Source organism: Symphodus melops, assembly GCF_947650265.1.
Source record: "Symphodus melops genome assembly, chromosome: 18".
In the NCBI taxonomy this organism is placed as follows: Eukaryota; Metazoa; Chordata; class Actinopteri; order Labriformes; family Labridae; genus Symphodus; species Symphodus melops.
Window position 1 is genome coordinate 16,479,393 of NC_136708.1, and position 23,082 is coordinate 16,502,474.

Genomic DNA, 23,082 nt, shown 5'->3' on the forward strand with positions numbered 1-23,082 from the left:
TCTCAGGGCAGCTTTGAGATGCAGCGGCGTTACGATTGCCATAAGCGTTTTAGGGTCTTAAGCTGATAAGCTGTCTGTTTTGCTATTTGGTGCGCTCTCTCTACGCAGCGTCCAGCAGCTGGACGAGACACTTTTGGTTCACTTGTCTGTGTCATGGAGGCTTTAGACCTTTCTTTGCCTGCATGGGGAAAAACAAGCAGGTATGATTCAGTGTGGGACACATCCAGCCTCGACAGTTTAACGGCTGCAGCTTCTGTCAAAGTTTTGATGGATCTCAAACAACTATCAGTGCTGCTGCTTTGTTATTTCTGTTTTTCTCTTGCTTTTGTAGTTTGTGCAAAATGTTGTTTTGATTCTTCAGTTTTCCTAAGAACATTGTGTATTGAATTTCAGCGCTACAATCAGAATTCAGTCCCAGACCACCTTTGTAGCCTTTTTTGAGAGGAGACTGTATACAGCTGTGTGATTGGATCCTTCTTTTACGTAGTCTAGTGTTTTTTTTTTTTTGAGAGGCGACGGATGTGGCTTTCCCATTACCCAGCTGCCTTGGGCTGGCTATGACACACAGCTGTGTGATGACAGAAGAGTTGAAGGAGAAGGGAGGGGAGGGCTGTGGGTGATACCAGCCCTTCATGCTGTGGGGAATCGTTGCCCCCATGACCGATCACTCTTTGAACTGAGCTCCTCCTCCTGCAAAATAAATGTTTTTAAAGGGCACAGCTGGCCAGAGGGAGGATTTTGTTGCGGGAACGATCCAAAACCAAGCTGAAAAAAGGAAGAGGATCATTTTCAGCCGATCTTCTGATTGATCCAAAGAAGATTAGTCTCCCTCATGATAAATGATCAATTCTGACTTTAAAATGACCGTCTGCACTATTCCAGAAGGGCTGAAAACAAAGACTATTATAGAAAGTCTGAGGTCAGTTGTTTGAATAACGTTTGCATTCACCAGGCAGAACGAGTCCACATTTATAAGTCTCAGATTTGCATGGATCATTTTAAAAAGTCAAGTCTCTTTGCTACTCCACCTCTTTGAAAACAAGCTCAGAGTTGATCGTAGTAGGAGGAAGAGAATGCGTTTACAGATGAGCTAATGTATTCAAATAGAATTTAAACTACGTTATCATCACAGCCGCACGTATGGCAGCTTTCAGTAGCATCTCCCGCTTCTTTTTGAAGCATTCTTTGACATAACATCTGGTGTTTCCTTGGCCACAGTAAACAAGACCGCAACAAGACAAGTCCTTTTTACAACTGTATTTTGGACATCTCTGGGTTCGATTAACTTTTGGAAATATTTAAGACGATGTCAGTATTTTTTTTTATAGATATTTGAATGTAAAACTTTGTCACATTGTAATTTGAAGTGACTAGGCATTTGAAATGGAAAAATCAGCATCTTGTCACAAGTAGTGAAAACAAAACATTAGCTACTCCCATTGCTGTGGTGCTGCAGGATAAATGTCAAATCAGAGAGGACATTTTTGTCTTTCTTTACCAGCGTTGTAAAAGGAAAGGTCAACCAAGATTTGTATTCAGTTGTTCATGCAAACAGCTGGAGCTGTCACTAATCGAGAGCGAGTTTGGCTTTGTAGCTGCATATCCCTTTTTTTTCCTTTAATATTTTGGCATAAACTGAGAACAACAAAGAAATGCTGTTTAAGAATTCTCCTGTTCCATCTGAGCTCTCATAAATATGCAGATGAGGATGTTTCTCTTTTTTTTTTTTTCTTTTTATGATCTGAAAAGATAAATGAAACTAATGCAAACCTTTAATAACCACTTGTGCGTAATTGTACTTATTTCATCAGATATGACATAGTATTGAATAAATGGATGTGCTCACAAGGCTGCAGCTTTCTGGAAACACTGTGTATATATCTGAGTGGCTCTTGACCCTTTTTTGCATGTCCTGCCCTTTCTGCCTCTCGTCTTTTCTGCCTGTCACGATCTGACACTGCTGATAAAAAAAACGTTAAAATGTCTGGCACACATCACACTGTCAGATATGTGCTTACCCTGTTAGTGAACAGATGTGTGTGAGGAGAGGCTGGATTAGTAACCATGCAGTTGAATGAGTTCATGTAATGGCCTGCTTTTTGCTCAGCACAATGGATGGCAATGTATCCATCTGTTTATCTGCTTATCTGTAGCATCCTCCACACATACAGGCCTGCTTTTTCTCTCCACCACGATTCAACCTTATTTTGTTGTTTTATTCCGACTCTCTCTCTTTCTGTTCTCTCTTTTTTTGCTGTGTCATTTCTCTTTGTGCGTAATGTCTCTCGAACTGAACAACACCCACTTCCACAGTCTAAATAATTCATGCTAATTGCTTGAACTTTTAAGTTCAACTCTCTACTTCCCTGTCTGTTGCTCCATAAGTGGCCACAGCGAGGCCTTCAAATGCACTTCGTGTCTCTTCTTTTTCTTATTCCTTGTCGAGTCTTTACCCCAAACTGTTTGATAATCTTCTCACTGAGTTGAAATATTAAAGTGCGAAACCACAGGGAAGAAAAATGAAGAGCAATCGTCCTCTCTCTCGAGTGTTTCTCCACCAGGGAGAGCTCAGTTCAGAAACAAGCACAAGTGTCTTTTTCTGCCCTTTTTCCTTTCGAGCTTGACAATTTTCTTCTCCTGTTGTGGGTTTTTCTCTTTGTGCAGCCGTTTAGAAAATTGTCATTCTGCTGGTAACATTATGGTAATGGCTTAGTCAAGGCTTCAGTGCCATGAGTGGGACAGAAATCCACCGTGACTTCTGTTTGTAAATGACACCCTCAGTGGGTAATTCGCTGCTCGTGAGGGAGAGTGTGCATTCAAGGCTCCACAATGTGATAAATATAACCAGAAAGCATTAGGACAGAAAGACATTCAGCACTTGGACTGTGGATGTAGATCATAGTATGTATGTTTGGATTCTGTCCCTGAAAAATCACACATTGTAGCATAAATGATTGTGTATTGAATTCCATAAGATTGTGAAAGCTGAAAATTTATTTTGTGCAAATAAAACCTCTTAAAAATATACATCTCAGTCTTTATTTCTGCAAATCATGGCCCCTTTGTTCTGAAGCATAAGAACAGACCTCAAAGTGCTGCCGCCCTCCCAGTTGATACGACACAGTTATGATTAGTGACAATAGCTGGCTGTTTTCCCATGGTCGCCTGATTCACACATAGCCCTACAACACTGTGAGCATGTGCTATCACAGTAGCAGCTATCAGTGAAAAGATTGTGGTCTTTTTAGTCCTAAAAATAACAAATGGAGCTGAAATAACGGGAAAATTCCTGTTTGTACTCTAACCACATTCCAACACTGCAACGTAGGTGGCCGCTCTCAATCACTGTCCAACTTAAAAATGGACAAAATAAAGAAGTGAAGCGAATGAGAAAGAAAATTGTTCTTTAGGCCCAAATGTGAGATAGTGGAGCTAGGAAAAATGAGAGTGAGGTAGGGGCGAACAAGAGGACATTGTTTCACTCTTTGAATGATTTCCATCCTGAAGATCTCAAACAGTCGATGTGTTAAGGCTCTTTGTTATTTTTGGTGTAATTGTCTTCAAAAGCAATGCAGACATACAAATGTTTCCAGCCCAGCTATGAAATGTTTGAATTAGGAAAACGTCCCCCTTTTCTTGCCTTCAATTTGATGATAGAATTGCATCAAGGGAAATCAAGGGACTCAATGTCTGCAGTGAAAGTTTCAAATGTCTTTGACTTTAGTCTGACTGCCCCTGTAATCACTACACAACCAAATACATCCGTCCACACAAGATTAGAAATTAAACTTGGATGCCAAAAACATGAATTTGCAATGTGCATTTTCATTTACAACAGTTCAACAACCAAAACCTACATATGAAATGAAAAGGGTACACTGGAGCCAATTGATGAAAGTAGAACTCAACCAATCAATGTACATCTTCATTCTCTCTGATTTTGTTTGCATAATAATAACAATGTTTGAAATGAGAGTGAATGTAGACTTCACTCGATATTCTTACCTCTTTGTTTTTCTAAATTGGCCTGTTTTTTCAAAGATGTTGGTTGCAAGTGATTGATTATGTGTCGTTGCTTCATATAACTACATTCTCTACTGGCTCTCCACAACTATGTTGTGATGCTAAGTATCATCCTGATGTCTGTGACTGTGCAGCTGTATCAGCACTGCAGGCGATGAGGTTGTCTCTAGCTAGCTGCAGAATTTAATGAATTTGTTGTCAGTGTGGAGACTCAAGTCAGCAGGAGATGCATCATGTGCTTGTGGCTTAAGCTCTTGTCTCCCAGCTGCTACTGCTGCTTTCTACTGGGGTGTCTACTAATGTATTTAATGCCATAAAATAATCTTACAGTCCATTAATGTGGATTGTACATTTACTGGTGTGGCTTACAGTTCTCACAAGTGATTACATGCTGCTGTGCTCTGCTGAAATGTCATCAGCAGCTGTCTGAGTGTTACTGCAGTCCAGACGTGTCTCACTTAATCTGGTCATCTGTACATTTAAATGCCTCTTCATGTCTTGGCTTTAATGTTCCCCTCATGCACTGTTACGTGAGGACACTGATGACCTATAATTAGAAGTGAGTGACTATGATGGTAATATAATAATATGTGAACATACTTATACACACTTGGTCAGCTATAAAGAGTAGAAGGTGTCTTTGAAGCGTGTCTAAATGTCACAGAGGTGCAGACGAAAACCCTTTTTGTTCTTATTCTCTGGATAAGGGCTGGGAATCGCAGGGTAACTCAAAGTGTGACATGCTACAATACAATACGTGATGTGGCTTCAAACATGATCAAATATCACAATACAGCGGTTTTGCAATAATGGATTTATTGCAAGACAATTTTATCATTGATTTGTCACTGTAGCTGATCAACTAAAGAATCCTGCAATTTTAGTTTTCATATCACCTCTTTTTCCTTCAACTTGGCAGGTAAATCTGTTCAGAGTGGCATTTAACAAAATCAGATATCAATTTTGGACATCAGCTGTACAATAAGTGTATAACACTATATTTCTGTATTCATATTTTGTCTCGGCCCTGCTTTGGATTATTGGAAGTTTTTTGCTATTTTGGTTAATCACAAACTTCTTATGTGTACTTACTGAATAAGATCAGACCAATTTGCTCTGTAAATCCAATATATTATTTATATTTTTGTTACTGGTGGGCACTGGTCTGACCTGTCTCGACTGTCATGTGATCGATCTAGCACAAGCCTCCTTTTACGCGCACACACGCACACAGAAAACAAATACAGACTCTGTTTGATTCTCATGATTTAGCACCCGCACAGTAGTCATGTCCTCTCTACTACCACGTCAGATGACTGAAGAGACCATCAGCTGATTCTGGTTGATATTATTTATAGCGGCTAACTAAGTTTAGTGTTGACCTGATAAAGCCTTATTTGTTTCTTAGTTAATGTTTCCCATGTGAGGGCGTCCCATGTCTCTGAAGAGTCTGATTATTTGGGTCAGCACTTCAGGCAGCTTGATTAGTTTGGGTCAGAAAAGGACCTGATGATCAGGGTGAAACGGATTTCTTACGGATATCTTCTTTCTTTCTGCCCAAAAAGTAGAAATGACTTTTTGTCTGACTCATGCCATCTTCAGTATTAGCCCACTGCTGGTAATGATCCAGCTACAACAGGCTGCTTCTACAAATAGGATATAATATGTTTGTTATTAAGTCTAAGGGTGTGTTTTTTAATAGAGCCTGATTTTGTTTTAAGCTAAGCTAACAGCCTGCTAGTTGAAGCTACATAACCCGACAGAAATTAGTGTTTTGTCTACTTAACCTATTTTTTTTTCCTGTAAAGCAATTTTATCAAACCATTCCCTTATTTCAGTTTAGTGAATTGTAAATGTATACACAGTTCAGTCGGTTTTCTTGCAAAGCAGAAAGAAATTCTGCCATTTAGCTTTGCATTTGGTCTAACGCTGGCTAATCAGTGAAATTGTATCAACTTATTTTGTCTTTGCTGTCTAACAGTTTTCATTTCCTCATAATTTCGAGTTCCTTCAGGAATTTTCCACCATTTGTGACCATTCAGAATGACGGTTACAAAGAGTCTTTGTTACCGTGTATAGAGCTCACTATGGACCACACGATTGATTCTTTTTTTCCCTGAGGTGTCATCTCTGAATACCTGCATCACTCAGGACGTGTTGACGCTGCTGCACTGCTCATTGATTCCTTTGTGTTGTCTTTGTGAGGGGAACTGCAGTATGTTGACTGCTTAGTCATAGCAGAAGAATGTTAGTTATCATCCTACAAGTGATTGAGTAAAGGTGACCACAGCCATAAAGGTGTCTCTGTTTTCAGGTTCAAAGCTAATGATGAGTTCTTGACTGTCACTAGGTCCACTTATTTTCGACGCCTTCTTTGAGGGGACCGACTGTTTTCTGGATTCTATGTTGATTTGTTAATGACACAGTATAGGCCTACTGTAAAAATGAGCTTTGAGCTTGAGACAGACTTAAAAAAACAAACAACATTTTACATTTCAGATTGTGTGGCTAAAATGCTAGCATCCTGTTTGACATATGCCTATTGACACATCAGCAGAAATGGATCACATTTGTTTTCATCCAGTGAAGTGCAATACTTACTCTTTGGCAAACTTTTCTTTTTTTTCCTTTTTTTTTTTTAATTAAAAATGGATTTATACTTGAGATGATAATGTGTTAGCTAGCTAATGCCTTGCTAGCTTTGCAGGAAGTATTGTGGTTATCTGTAAGAAAATCAAAACAATGATAAATGTTTTTCCTCTAAATACATTTGTATTTTTTCCCCAACACCAAGGATAATAAAGCTCTCTTTCCTGGAGTCATTCCACTTCATAAATATCCATAAAGGAGTAAAATCTTGACTTCAGCTTTGAAGCTACATCATTACAGTTTAATTCTGAATCAAAATTTGCATGTGCGCCGTTCTGCTGTCACCTTTTGTAAACATAACTGTTCTTCTGACTGTGAGCTTGTGTGTGTGAATCGGCAGGGCCAGATTTGTCAGAGTCACACACTTTACCTGCATGGAGTTTGGGATTTAAAACATGTTTGTTTAAAAATGGGCTTAAGGGGTAACAGGACATGTGGTGAGAGAGGGATTAAAACATGCTGCCTTTTGCCTGAAAATGTAACACATATGCTCTTCATGCAAACATGGAATTAAGCAGAAAAACATCAGTGTGTTGGACTGCACTTTCACATCTTTCAGGGGTTTTAAACAAAACTTTTATGATGTAGTTTCCTTTTGATTGTCATTTAGAGGTTTTACAAAGTCCATATCAACACAACGCATCACTAAAACAAAATCAAGTTGTATTGAGAAAATCATTGCTTTGAACACGACTACTTTAAAATAAACAGCCAGAAAGAAATAATATTGTATGATTTGGCTCAGCGATGATTTGGCAGTTTTCCTCTAGTTTGGAGCTGCCCCAGCAGTTTCTCTTCTCACTGAACCCGTTCACACAAACATGTTTTCAGTGTAACATAAGGGATAACTTGAGCAGCTCTCAGGCACACGCAGGCAACCTGCAGGGTTTGTTCTAACATGTTGGTCCGTTTCCAGATATATGTAGACAGAATAGCATCGTTTATATCTCTTCTTTTTTTACTCTGTCAGCTGAAACCTGATTGTTTGTGTTGTATAACACATCCGCTGCATCTTTTATAACCTTTTCCCTTTCAGATCCCTCATCATCTCCTCGCTTCTTAATTTTTTAATATGTACCTATTTTTATCTGCATCTCCCGTCACATCACATAGCAGAAGTTACAATTTAAAAGGAGGGGAGGGTGACAACAAAATAAAGGACACTTATAATTAAGTTTTGTTCACATTAGTTCCATCATCTATTCAAAATCCTGATGATGAAGGATTGGTGCTTTAAAAGCCATTTTTCCCCTGTAACGGAAGGCTGTGTGTGTGTGTGTGTGTCCTACTTCTTAGCAGTTGGCTCATAACCGTTGTTTTACGTAACACACTTCATCCCATTTTGTCTGCTGTTGCCATGGTGAGGCTAATTTATACAGGCATTAAGAATTAGGCTCCTGTTGTTAACATGCACAGCGGGCTGATGCTGGTTTTTACACTTAAAAACACACACACACTTGAAAATGGGCACACACACACACACACACACACACACACACACACACACACACACACACACACACACACACACACACACACACACACACACACACACACACTCAGAGGATTATTCAAGGGTAAAATGTGAGTATGTTTCTGTTCGTAGTTACCTGTGCAGCTATTTTGGGAGTTTTGGCATGACTCCATGTGTACAACACAGAAGTAAGTGGGTGCAATAATACAAAGTGCGTTTCCTGCAACAAAAGAGAAGCTGAGGATAGTTGATTTGTTTATTATGACTAAGAGGCTGAAAGTTGTGTGAAAAAATAGATTACTAAAATATTAGGTATATATTTTTTACAAGTTGCTGCCTGTTTGGTATGTTTGCGTTGTCAAATGATCTGAAAAAATGTTCTCATCCCTGTATCTGACTTGGTTTGCTGCAAACTTGTTATTAAAAGAAGAAAAGTTCCTACTATTGCAAAGATGCACTTAGAACTAAATAAATCAAGTGAGTTGATAAGGTCAGTGAGTAGATAAGTGACAAGAGAAAATACAGTGAGGATGAGAGTTACAAGTGAAGTCGTTTAGAACAATTAACACACTGAAAAAAAGGAAACAGAAAATGAGTCATTCTGCCATTCAAGACGTGTGAGGAGGTGACCTTTTGTAGGAGTGGGGAAAATGTTTCGAAAATCTGACTCACCTCAGGTATAAATGGATGAAGGCTTCAGAGGACAAAAACAGTTTGTTTGGTTGATGTTCAAATGTCTCTGTGGTTTATTTGACTGACAAAAAACAGCCAAAAGCATCAGTCAGCTTCACTGATTGTACAACAACAGGAACAAACCTGTGAAAAGCACACAAGACAAGCATTATGAAAAATCAGCCATGAGTCTTTAATGTATTGTTATACCCCTTCCAGTTGGTTATATGCCATTTTTGAGGACAGTCATGTTTGACATTTTGGGAGTAATTGACAATTTTGTCTGATTTTGTGCGAGGGTGTGTGGCTTTAACTCACCATGGTACCCAGACACAGTCTGCTCATTGAACCCTCCAGGACTTACACACAGACACGCACACACACACTCAGGGTGGGACTAATGCATTAATGCACTTGGGCCTCTGAGAGACAGAAGCAATATGAGATTACATCAGGTGTCCTGCTTTCTTATGCCAGCCCCCTTTAATAACCTCTGTCCGTGTGTGTGTGTGCGCGTGTCTGTGACTTTGTGTGTCCAAGTTACTGCTCTGGAACATAATCAATCTCTCTCACTCACACACACACGTGCGCGCGCACACACACACACCACAAAGAAGCAAACTCGCACACCTCGTTGAGCGCATTTAAGGCAGTTTAGTGTGAGCGCTCCAGAGAAGAAGGAGCAGTGAATGGACTGAGTGGCAGCTGAATTCTACATGGTGAACTGCTGGCACTGGACCAGCGCGCAATGGGAGCGGGCATTGTTGTTTTCGTTCTGAAAGACTCTTTAGACGAGATGAACGGTGACACTAAGAGGTGCAGAGGAAAGGTTTTTATGATTCAGTGGCTGAACTCAAGTCTTTGTGTGTGTGTACGTGTGTGTACGTGTGTGTGTGTGTGTCTTTATACTATGGGAACATTGATTCAAATGAGTTTGTTTTGAAGGAGCTTTCTGAGGCTGGGAAAGGTTTTGGGAAAATCCACAAGCCTGGATGTGAGTTTACGTTCAGCATTATTCTCTTGCCAAAAAGTGTCCTTCAAAAAGACAACAAAAGAAAAAGTCATTAGGGCTATCAGAATTAACTAGTTAATTGCAACCAAACAGTGATGGAAAGAATGGCACTGCTGCATCTTTGAATATGTGATATTACTTTAAAAAACTCTCAGACACAAGTTATACCCACCTTATGACATCAAACAATTCACTTTTTACCTTTTTAACTTTTTTCATTTAGTTTTTTAATTCGTATTGAGTTCCTTTTTCTGTGGTTAATCAGTATTGAAATGTAGTGATTAATTGTGTTTCGTTATCATTTTACAGCCCTAAAGAAATCATGCATTTTTTTTGTTTAAGTTTCTACTACTATCTGCTATCATACAAACAGTTATTGATGGGAAATTAAGGTTCTGTGAATATTTATTTAGCTGCATATGTCTTTCAATAATCTTTTTGCCATTATTAGAAAATCAGAAGTTATGTCAGACTGATATTTGAACGTGTGACTATTGTACAATTTTTTTTCCCTTTGTTTTTAGATATATAGTATGTCTCATTTCAGCAATATGTTTATATTAAACACATATTTGAAACCTGGAAAAGTTTTGACATTTAATGCTTGAAAGTTGACTCAAATTTCAACATCATCAGGCAAATCTGCAGGAAGCAAACTTCTGGTGTGTCAACAGTTGTTTTGCAACTGAGGAAAAGGAAGAGACTCTCTTTAGAAAGTGACATATTTATGCATCACTGGTTAGGTAAGTCCATGACAACACTGAGTGAATTCAAAACAGTCCTTGTGACATTTTAGTAATCTCACTGGTAAATGCTGAGCTTTTTTTCCTGCTTTGAATTCGGTCAGTGTTGCTATTTCACATTTACCACCCTGCATGTACCTTCTAGGAACATCAGAGCATTGAAAGGGCTTAAAACTGAAAAGGTTGAACATCTGCTGTCATTGCGTTCATAATTCAAAAAAGAAATTCTGTGAAATTCATCCTGCCCTTTTATAATAATCACCATTCACCTTTTCTAAGCTACATAAAATTGTCAGGAAGTACTAAAGTGCAGAGTCCAGCCTGTTCTGTTAATTCGAGCATTATTACGTAACAAAATGAAGCGTCATCTCCCACCCACCATTCTTTAAGAGAGTGAGTGAGTCAGACAGTCAAGAGAGACAAAATAGTGAGGCCGAAAGCTGAGCTGTTGTTGAGCACCCAGAGAGCAAAATAAAGCAGAAATGTTTCACAGCATTATTGGAGAGTTGCTGCTGTGCTGAAATGTCTTTCACCTGCTTTATATGGGATAATATGATCTTACTGATAATATCCCAGCATTATTCCATGGTGATAAGATCACGTCATCTGGAAATTTCCTGATGATCAAGTGAATGAACAACTCACATTGCATATACCTTGGCGAGAATCGATCCTCAGATCTGATTACTGTGCATCAAAGCCTCCACAGCTACTTTCCATACTCACTAGGGATTTAAAGATTAAAGTGAAAAAACAATATAAATGAGTAAAGATTCACATTGGTACTCTGGAAGATAAATCGCAACAATATCGTGAGCATCAGCAGCTGTAGAGCAGAGGCGTAGGAAGCTGCGGGGCAAGATTTTGAAATTGAGGATGTGCCACCATCTTTTATAATGGAGGTGTGGAAGCATTTTGGCTTCCCCAAGACAGAAAAGGAAAGAGGTGAGAAAATGACAGACAAGTGAAAAAACTGTGTGCAAATATTACAAGAAAACGGAGAACTACACAAATAGCAAAACGAACTTGATGCATCATTTAATCGACACCCGAATGAGAAGCTCCAATCACCTTACCTTGTCGAGAGAATTGCAGCCCCAAGATGAAAATCTAAATTTCTCCACAGTCTCATTTTCTAAAATAAATCGTGAACCCAGTATTGTGAATCGTATTGTGAGTTTAGTGAATCATTACAACCCTAATACTAGCTCTTCATTTATTCTGTCCACTTACTATAATAATAATAACACTTTATTTGTGTAGCACTTTTCTGTACAAGTAACTAAGTGCTTTACAACAGACAATAAAAGCAGAAAGAACTTATCCAAGGTCAAATTTGCATGTGATAAGCAAAGTCTGTTTACTTAATGTTGCTGACATTTTTTCTGGATATCATGTCAAGGCTGTTACTATAAATACCCCAAATCATATCAGCTGGGCCTGTTGTTAACTTTATGCTGCATTGCATGTCATGAATTTAATCGTCTTTTGAGATTTCACTCCCGTTATGGATTTAAGCTCGCTCACTCGCTCGCTCGCTCTCTCTCTCTGTGAATGGGTGTCTATGCAGGTCAGTGAGATGGAGTTGTTTGAATTTGCATTGAAGATGCTGGCTTTGGTTTAGGCTCCTTTTTAAATGCCAGCAAAGTCTCAATCATTTTAAAACTTGGTAGATAAGGCAGACAAAGGGAAATGAGAAATCAACACACCTTTTTAAACAGGATGATTTAGCAATTTAATAAGGTTTTAAGTTAAATGTGTTAGCAAAGAGTTTTCCATATACTCGTTCAGTGAAGACCCCGAAGCATTGGCATCAGTGATTGTCTTCACCTGGATGTAGTTAGTTTACTGTCCAAACTAAATGCAAAGATTTAGTAATGTATTTTCTACATTAATCTGTAGAACCAAACAAGAAATTTTTAGCTACATCAAAGCAAACAAAAAGACAAACAGAAAGATGTTTCAAACCAAATTATCCATCTGCTATCAGTGATTCATGTAGTGAGTCACTGCCATCAGAGTACTTGGTGTTAAATAGAGCTCGCTGCTATAAATAGCCTGAACAGTATCAGTGTCACTGGCCTACTGTCCCCCATCACAAAACAACACTCTAGTCTTTCCTTGGGCCCCATGTCAGGTCTTTGTTTGGCTCACTGTCCATCACACAGAGCAGAGGTGGAGGTATAAGGTTGCTAGCTTAATCTCTTGTAGCATTGCATGTGGACGAGGTTTGACGACACAAGCTTGGCCTTGCTCCCCTGAAACGGAGGTTGGTACCCCTGTTGATACAGAAAAGTGAATGGAAAAGAGGTAACTGGGGAAAACAAATAGAACATGTATAGTCACAGGGCTCTACAAACAGAGAGGAACGCGCAAAAAGAAACAAAAACGCTGTTGTAACCTGGTTTAACAATGTTGTGAAAGTGGTGTCATTGGGATTGGTGTGTCCTGTTTATGTGAGAAAGAGAAGCAGTGGCAGAGCTGAACACTGAGGCTTCACAGGCTGATTCCTCTGCTTGTTAGTAGAGTTTAATTTGATTTGACAAATCTGTCTCGCTGCTCCAGGCATTTCTGTGTTCGCCAAACTTTACTTTGAGCTCAGCAGTGAAGTGATTCAGATTAACGAGACAGAAAAGACATTTGAACTTCTTCGCTACAGTTTTTAAAGTCGTCGGATTTTTTTTAATGCTGAGTTCAGAGTGTTTGTTAGTTAAGCTGAAGTTTCTGACTTGTTTTAATTTTTCTTTACATGATATACAACTGAACATAAGACCTGCTGGCTTTGGATTTTATGGTTACACGTTTGATTTGAAAGTAAAAGTGCTACTGTGGCTGCTGACTCAAACTTTAATGATACGATTGTACTTTTTTATTTTTCTATCCATGCTTTTAAGACTGCGACATTCAATTCCAAGTCTACATCTTCTAAGGTCATTATAAAGTGTATATTTTTGTATAGTATCCTTAAACATATGTAGAAACAGCGGCAGGTAACTTGAATTTTCATTTGTCCATTTTTACCAGTTAACGTCTCCAGTGGGAGGTCTTAAATATTCTTAAATTGTTTATTTTGAACTAAGTGCCCATCACCAAGAGATATGTGCTTAAAAATCAGCACAGGTTAGTGTGCACCTTAAAGGAGCTTGTCTGTGGTTAACATTACTCTCTGTGTACAATCAGCAAGCATGTTTGAGAAATTGGAAATATCTGGCATTGAGAAATGGATTTCAATCATTAATTGTTGATCCAAATGGCATTAAAAGTTATTTGACCCATTGTTTTTCCCATACAAATATTTGAAGGGTGAGGGTTAGTCTACTTGTCAGCTGGCATTGCTTGGTGGTTTGAAAATGACTAAGTGGGGATAACCATATGACATATCTGTTTGCAGTTTTTTGTGAAACACTGAATGGATGTTGGAAATATTGTTCTGATTGCATGATAGGTGCAGCCTCTTTGACTAGGGCTGTATAATTACTGTTATGGGAACACTGAATATAGTGTCATTGATAGAAAATAAGTGTCATCAATACATACTTTGTGTGGCAGTTTATACTGTTGATTAAAGTCAAAGTTGTATACTGCAGTCGATTTGTACATCCGTGCTATGTCTATAAGTTCACTGTTTCTAAGTGTAGCTTAAATGCTGTCCTGATGCCATTAGCTCCATGATCCTAAAAACAAACGAGCCTGGTAAAACCATCATTCATTCATCTCAGTGGATTCGTCCCTGTGGATGCTTCATCCTCGCTACCTGATTATTTGACAGCTTTACGTGATCTTTAAGAGTCTATTTTCAGCTCATTCCCAAAGTGCCCACCAAAGTCATTTCACATCTCCAGCTTTAAAAAAAAAAAAGTTCAAATCTGACAGGCTGCTAAATATAAACACAGTGATAAAAGACTATTTGAGAAGCTGATTAGATAACTCACTGGACTTTTTGATTGGCTTATTTAGGATTTATTCCAGAAAAAATTGCCCTATTTTATATCACAAACATGGCCTTTTAAAGCTACAGCCGCTCTGTGGTCCGGTTCTCTGGTATGTTGAGGCTCCTGCTTGGTCCTCTTCTGCTTCTTTTAAACAGCTGTCAGTCTGATTTATTGTACGTTCAAAGGAGTAAACCTCTTCAGGTGAAAAACATGCACTGAGTAAACAGTGCAATGAATGGAAAGTGACAGGACTCGTGTTTCGTGATGGCTGCCTATGGCGGGAAAACATGAGACTGTTTCAGTTGGATTGTGTTTGCAGTTGAGTGGTGGCGGCAGGCTGGAGGAGTCCAGACGTGTTAGCACTGGCTCTGAATGCTGCTCTTCCACATCATGATGCAAGCTTTACAGACAGAGCATACTTTGTTCTACACTGCATGAAGCTCCCTGCACTCCAGTTAACCTCTCTGTTGACATGTTCAGGTTTTAATTGGGTTCAAAGGATGCTTTTGTGTGACCCATGATATCCTGCAGACCCTGAATCCTTCAGTGTTTGAATGTTATTACTAGATTTCTTTATGATGGATTTTGGTCCTTCTTATTGTCTTTCTCCAGGAGTGTCGTCCCGCGTCCCAGAGATCATGGCGGCCGGCACCCACTCCCCTGGAGGGCCCAATGGCATAATTCGAAGCCAGTCCTTTGCCGGGTTCAGCACGCTACAAGAGAGACGTTCTCGGTAAGCAGAAATATTAAGAGCTGTTAATGTATGGTCAGATGTTGGCACTCGCTTTCAAAATGACTATCAGGGTCAAGAAGCTACCTCGGGTTTTATGGATTTCATTGACTGTTTAATTCTGTATTGAATTGGAGGTGAATTATTATGACCCGTATTTCACTATGAAAGCTTCAAAGGCTTTGTCCTTGAAGCGAACGGCCCAGATTCAAATCTGACCTTTTGTTCCTTTCCTGCATGTCATTCCCCACTCTGTCTCCCGCCCTGATTTCTGAGACACTGTCCTTTTTCTATAATAAAGGCATCAAAAGCCCCCAAAAAATTAATCTTCAAACAAATAATGTGAAGATACACCAGGAGGACATTTTTGTATTAGAAAACATGACTTACACTTTTACACAGATCTAAGGTACTGCTTTGTCCAGAGGGGGCGCCAAAATGGAGAAACAAAAAGTTCCCCAACTGAGCTTTAACAATTTGTATCACTCTGACGCTCTTATGCTCAATCTAAGATTAACCCTGATGACATCACTGTAGATCTTTTCTCAGACTTTTCTATGGGGTACATTAATTCTTTTAAAATTCAGAGTTACAAAATTTGCAAGAAGTTCACCCACTGTCCTTTGCCAAAAGACTAACCCTTTAAAACAACATACTGTATAACCTCATACGCCATAGGATCTGTCTCTTGGTAACAGCTTATCTAATTAGCTGGGTTCACTCAGGGCTTACTTTTGGTTCTCACCTTGTTAATTTTGTCTTTTTTTTTAGGTGCACGTCTTGTCAGTTGTTAGGCAGAATGAGAAGTGTCTGCAAGTCTGATCAACAAAGTGATGCCACTTTTTACATGGATTATATCAGACTGAGCCATTGTCATCTTTCTGTTCAGCTCAACTCGTCCCCAGATGACATTTCAAATCTTCTAAATGAAAAGCAGTAACCATAGTAATTTCATTCACTGAAATCCTTCATACAGTACCTTGTGAGACACTGATGGGAAGGACAAAACCTGAAAAAGAAAGCTGTTTGTTTCTTTGACACAACATTTTTGACAATTTTGTCTTAGAAGTTACAAAGTCCCCTGCAGGTACCGATCATTGTCTGTCCCCTAAAGTAATCTGAAATTGTTGGCAATTGTCATCAAAACAACTTTCCGATTTCAAGTCCTACAAAGCCTTCTTCCTTGGCTCGCCTGCTTTAAGTTGCAGCTCTGATATCAGACATGGATTCAGCATCACTCGCACAGAAGGAAGGAATTAACTGCTTCAGTAATCTGGAGAAAAACTTGCTGACACTCATCGTGCCGCAGCAAACCTTTACATCCCATCAGGGAAGTAGTTCTTAAGCTGTGATCATCACTGGGTTGCATAATCATTCAGCTCAGTGGGGTTTTTTTGTTGGGGGGGGGGGGGGGGTTATTAAGAGACGTTGTAAATCGAGACAAAAAAAAGAGATTAGACGTAGCTGACATCAAGACAAAGTGGGCTCAAGGAAACATATGTATAAATATGTATGATCTTTCTACTTTTTTTATTTATTATTTTTTTTGGGCTTTTTCTGCCTTTTATTGTGAGAGAGAGAAAGTGGATAGATACGGAGAGAGAGAGAGAGAGGGGAATGACATGAGGGAAAGGGCCTCAGGCTTGAGTTCGAACCCCGCTTGAGGACTATAGCCGCCATACATGGTGACGCGAGCGCTGCCACTGCGCTACAGGCGTCCCCATGATCTTTCTTCTTTTGACGGCTGGTCATCCTCAGCAGCCCTGGCCCTTCTAAGAAACTCTTCTTTAAGAACACTCTTCTCCCTATTTTCTCCCCGCTCAGACAGTGAACAGGGTAATTGGCTGGAATGACTCGGATGTGTGGGCGACTGAAAGCGACTGACAAGTAACCATTCTCATAATGAGCGCGGTGGAAAGCTTCAGAGATCCAGCTCGTGTTAGTGAACATTGCTTTCATGCGTGTACCCATGTGTGTGCATTTTCGCATGCATGCGTACTTCACACTTTGCAGATCAGAACTCGAGTATGGAGCTGCTTTAGCATCTACGCATATGTGTGTGTTTTCCTGCCAAGAGACCCCTAACACACTACTGCTCATGTGACCCCAAGGCTACGCTCTGCTCTCATTCAGAGCTGCCCTACATTTGTGGCAGCTTAGTTTTACTTGTGCTCCTTTCGCTGGCACGCAGCAAGACGTGGCACGTTCCCACTTGTCGAGCGCTGGAATCGGTTGTCACCTCGTTGCTGCGATGACTCCAGGATCATTTCATTAAGTCGGAGGAAATTACATCTTTTTCACGTTAATCTGTAATGCCTTAAAAAAAGCTGAGTGGGTAGAGGGAGTGTGACTTTAAATGGATTGATGTATGATGAAGGTGGCTTTTCTGAGGAAAGAAGAGTGCCTTTTTCTTTATTTCAACAGAGACACGTGGAGCTGAAACCAATAATGGAATTTTCAATATACACATTTGGTAATCTGCTAATATTTTTTGTGAAGTGATATCTGTAGTGTACATGTTCTGAAATGCCAAGATGGACAGCAGGATTTTGCCATGTTTGTCTGACTGAACCATCAATTTAAGAGTTTGGCTTTTGCTCTTAACTTATTAAACGACTTATCGTTTCAAATAAAACTGACAGATAGTAAAGTAACCTTTAGTCGCAGCCCGACTGAGACTGCAAATATTGGGCCATTGAGAAATAATCATGTCCATTGAGTTTGAATATTTGTAGAGATGAAACTTTGTCACTTAATCATTATGTGTGTGTGTGTATATATATATATATATATATATATATATGTGTGTGTATGTCAATACATTTATCTTGATCTACAAATACAAAAGGAATGTGTTTATGTTCCCTTTGTAATCATTATAGGTTTTTATATGTGACATGTAGCTACTTTTTTGTGACAGTCTGACCTGAGTCTAGGCTCTGGGAGGTTTCGATGTGTTACAGTCCAGCCATTACTTTATAAATCCCAAAATAAACTGATTATTCTTATTGAAAGGACTCTTAAGTTGCAGATGTACCATTGTGTCCCATTTAGCTTAGCATGTGTCCCTTTTGTTTTGCACAAACATGTTAACTAATGCACACTGATTAAATTTGTTGGCTTCCACCCATAAATCAGTCACCCTGATGATGCTTTAATTCTGGAGGACTACAGGCAGAAGAGTGGGGGAACTCTTGAATGTCATTGATTGCTGGGAGTCTGATTTTGCCTAAGTGTGTTTGTACGTTCACTCCAGCAGAAGAGAAATGGTCAACATACACGGGCCAAACTGAGAGTGCAGTATATGAATCACGATGCACTTGTTTGCTCACAGATATGTGCGCAATATTTGTGTTTCGGCACAGCCATGTGATCGGTGTAGACTGTAGGTTTACTGCAGAGCTTATGTGGTTACTTTTGAGTGCTGTGTGCTGGTCAGACAGGTTTCTGCTGGTGGTATTTGAATGATGTGCAGGTTTACTTGTGTCAGTCTTGTGTGATTGAGTTATCACTGTGTGAACTAACCCGACAAGCCCACTCAGAATGGCAAATGAGATGAATTAATGCGGAGGCTAACCCGAGGACAATCTCAGAGTGGTATAAATTAATATATAAATGTTCTGTGATACTTCCATTTAAAATGTCTATTAGATGTTTAACTGGGAATTTTATTTTATTTTTTTCAAAAACAAAGAATCTTGTCTGCATCTGTGAATTTATATGTAATGAACCTAAAGACTGGACAATCAAGTCCCACTGAATCTAAAGTAATTATCCACTTTATATATTGTTTAACTGAGTCAGAATTCCAGGAAGTAGTATGAATTTTGATGCAAATTTCTTCTTCTTCCTGGACAAGTGCACTGCTGCTCTTCAACTCCCAGTTGTTTCCAGAAGCTTTGTTTTAAACTGTTCTCAGTTAAGTCGATGTACACATGAGGACGAAATTATTAGCCCCCCCATGAAAATTTCACTTTTATTTAAGTATTTCCCAAATGCTATTAAATAGAGCAAAGCATTTTTAACACAGCCTTTTTAAACATCCTAGTTTTATTTTGGATGATTACATTATTTTACTTTGCACAGAGAAATGAAATTATATCACAAAAACCAAAAACTACCTGGGTCAAAATTATTAGCCCCCTTAAGAACTGACCTTTTAAATGAGCCATAGAACAAAACACTGTTGTGCAATGATGTGCATTACCTTTGTACTGCTCAAAGCTTGTAAAATCAAGTTAAAATTGAGTATTATCTACCAATTTACAAACAGTATAAAAAGGTCAGTTGGGATTGAGCTGTCACTTGAGAAAGCATCATGGCAAAAACAAAAGAAATCAGTTTGGACCTGAGAAAAAGAATTGTTGATGCGCACAAAGCAGGAGAAGGATATTCAAAGTTATCACAGAATAAAACTAGGATGTTTAAAAAGGCTGTGTTAAAAATGCTTTGCTCTATTTAATAGCGTTTGGGAAATACTTAAATAAAAGTGAAATTTTCATGGGGGGGCTAATAATTTCGTCCTCATGTGTATATACTGCAGAAGTAGAAATTTCCTGCTCACAACGGACCCTCCATTACCTTTTCATAATGTGTTCTTGCTTGTGTGTTTGTGATACGTGTGTAGGTGTAACTCCTTCATGGGGAACTCTGCGGTGCAGAAGAAGCCCCAGTCCAAGCCAAAGAAGCCCCACCTGTCGGGACATAAGGGAGGCAGCAGCTCCCGAGACCCACAGCCCAAAAGACTAGAGGAGGTTTACACTGCACTCAAACAAGGCCTAGAGTGAGTCACACATACTGATGTAAACTTAAACTGTGAACAAACTGCTCTTTCCGACCTTATTTTCTTCTGTCAGGGAGTTGATGGTTTAAGTCCAGTTGTGACACTAATCTCATTCTTAATGTGTGTAGTTGCATCCCATTTTTTCAGTGTATTTACATCGCTAACATTCCTTTTAATACAAATAGTTTTTTTTTTTTTTTTTTTTTTTTTTTTTTTTGCTGTGTGCTTTTATGATAATAATAATAAAGTGTTTCATCTCTTTCAATTTGTTATGTTCCGTAGTGAGTATCTTGAAGTTCATCAAACAGAGCTGGACAAACTTATGTCTCTGATGAAGGACATGAAGAGGAACTCTCGCCTGGTGAGACACTTAAATATCAGCACAACACACAATTTAAACTCACTTTTGTCCAGCCCCACCACAATTATTTACACTTTCCCGTAACAAAAATAATGGCAGTTTTTCTCTGTCTGTGAGAATAATTGCTACTCAAATCTTGGAATTAATTTCCTTGAGGCTGCATTTTGTATGTTAGCTGTTGCTTAATATGTCAGCTGCCAAAGTGTTTGTTGTTGACCCTGTAGTTAATTTATAAATCTCAGCTCTGTACATACATTTTAGCATCACCGATTCAAACATGGTAAACCTAATTTTAGTATATTTCTGTGCGCACAATCACTCACGCATACAGTATAACACAAACACTGAGACAAGGCTGCCTCTGGAAGGTCTGTGTAATAGGATGTATTTTTGATGCCAGACATTGACAGACTGCTTAGCTTTACTTAAGCAGCCTCAGCTGTGCTTTCCATCTGTACTAACACTCTGACTGTGTGTGTTTTTTTTAAATTCTGTCTAGGGAGTGCTGTATGATCTTGACAAGGTGAGTTGATGGAGGGGAGGGTACGCTGTGACTAGCATTCAGAGTTTGATGTGTATTGAGGAAATCTTTCATGTAAAAGACGCTGAAAGGAAGAGAATAATTTCAACAAAAAAAAACTCAAGGCAGAAAATGAGGAAGGACAGAGAGGAGGAGTTAGGGGCTAAAGAGAATAAAGAATAATACAAAATGAGCTATAGGACAGAAGAAATGTAATGAATTGAAACGTTTATGAACATTAATGTCACTCAAGCTCAGACTTGGAAGCTGGCCTCATTATATTCAGCAGTCGTGACATGTTTAGAGTTTCATCTCAAGGTAATTTATTGTGCTGTGTTTTTTTTTCTGTAGCAAATCAAAACCATTGAGAGGTACATGCGGCGTCTGGAGTTTCACATGAGCAAGGTAAGACTGAAGTAGCCTGTATGTTGATAACGTCAACGCTTATTTGTCCATGTGAAATCAAACAATGTGTTTATAGATTCGTTTGGAGCCGTTGGGCGAGTTTCTTTTCTGCTGTTTTTTTGCTGCAGTTTGAAATTGTCCTGTTGAATTCACATCTACTTGCCCCCTTATGCATATCCCCTCTCCATATTCCACCAAGCTTTCTTTGAATCCAAAACTTTTAGAATTGACTTGTTTCCTTTTCTTGACAAGAGTTCAAAGAGAAGATTGATACCACTCACTCTCACATCTGTCCGTCAAACGATAGTGAGGCTCGCAGCCTGTGTTATTCAAAAATCGCTGTTCAAGACTGAAAAGGCTGTTTTGTAAACTTTGACATAACAAAGCTAAATTGTTGCATCTTATTTTCTTATAACCTGAAGTATAAAAATTAATATTCATTTGAAGTGCAGTGACGGAGCGACTTAGTAGCACACCAGGTTGTTAGCTAAGCATGAACACAGGGAACAGGGAGCTGATAATGTTGTATTTTAAGCAGATATGGGAAAAAAGTAACTTACCAGCCCCTTTATGGTTTGTACCTATTATAGCTTAAAGGTAAGCTTTACGCTATAGATACTATGATTTATAACGCTTGGATAAAGCCAAGTGAGCTGTTTCCCCCTCTTTTCAGTGTTTCCACTTAAGCTAACTGTTAGCAATAGTTATATTGTGTAAATATTCATACTTCAGACAATAAACTAGTTTATTTTCCAATATCGGAAACTCTAACCTCAACCTCTTAAAACTGATAGACTAAGGACCATTTTCTACTCACATAATGTTCTGACTTCCTGTTAAGGTTTTGGACAAAGTTTTAGTGTTACTCCTCGCCCTACTAATTTTGCCAAATTGGCTTCAGGGACAATTTTTGTTGCCATGTGGGGTGGTGTTCCTGCTCGCTCCTGGTTCCTGTGTTGATGTGTTGGGTGTGTTTCCAGCGGTGTTGATGCCAGGTAGAGAAACTTTTTTCCTCTGTCCTCTTTGTTGCTGGTTGGGAACATTAATCCCCCGCTAGGCCACAGCTGAGTGACTTTTCTTCCTCGTCCCCTTTTGTCGCCCGGGTCTTCTCGTGCTGTGCGTCAAATCAAACGTGACAGCAGGCAATCAGAACACACACACCCAAACAACAGCGCAGCTACAAAGGTAACCATAGTTACTCCAACATGGAGCCTTTGAAGTCCTTTTGAAGGGCCTCAGAGAGGGGCATGTATAGAGGGACTTTAACCCTTTATGTCCACATACTTCCTGACAGGAAATAAGACTCACCTTCAGACGTCTAGCCACAAACACATGTTCAGAACAATAAGACAGACTACACAGTGACTCTGTGGATCTTGTCTGGAGGGTAACAGTGAATCTAGGTCAGGTTTTTGAGGACTCATAAGCAACTGGCAGGGTCCTTTTTAAGTTGAAAAAAAATGAGGAGAGATGGAAGGAACAAAATAGAACATCTGATGAGAGTCAGCTGAAAATAGGCGAGGTTGTCTCCGAAACTCGCGTCTCTGCCCTCGTACTCTAACTTAACTTAGTTACAAAGAAAAAGAAACACAAGCAGATTGAAAGTTTATTCTGTCGTGTGATGTTGTACGGGATCTTTTTACTCAACATCCAACACGGACTGCTTCTGTTCTTTCAGCCCCACGTAAAAATAGACTTCAATGCTCCTGTAAATATTTGAAAGAGTGACTGATTTATTCAGGCAGGTAAAAAGCCTGAAAAGTCAAAGCGTAGCTAAA

General features: G+C 39.2%; 1 protein-coding gene across 3 annotated transcripts in view; it reads left to right on the forward strand.

The window, feature by feature from the left end:
* ripor2 (RHO family interacting cell polarization regulator 2) overlaps positions 1-23,082 on the forward strand; it is a 65,649-nt gene that overhangs the window by 24,950 nt on the left and 17,617 nt on the right. For all 3 annotated transcript variants that reach the window (XM_079367692.1, XM_079367691.1, XM_079367693.1), the window contains exons 2-6: positions 15,118-15,238; positions 19,863-20,018; positions 20,301-20,379; positions 20,879-20,902; positions 21,251-21,304. In XM_079367692.1, the coding sequence (XP_079223818.1) occupies positions 15,118-15,238; positions 19,863-20,018; positions 20,301-20,379; positions 20,879-20,902; positions 21,251-21,304 (434 nt within the window). The remainder of the gene's footprint in view (positions 1-15,117; positions 15,239-19,862; positions 20,019-20,300; positions 20,380-20,878; positions 20,903-21,250; positions 21,305-23,082) is intronic.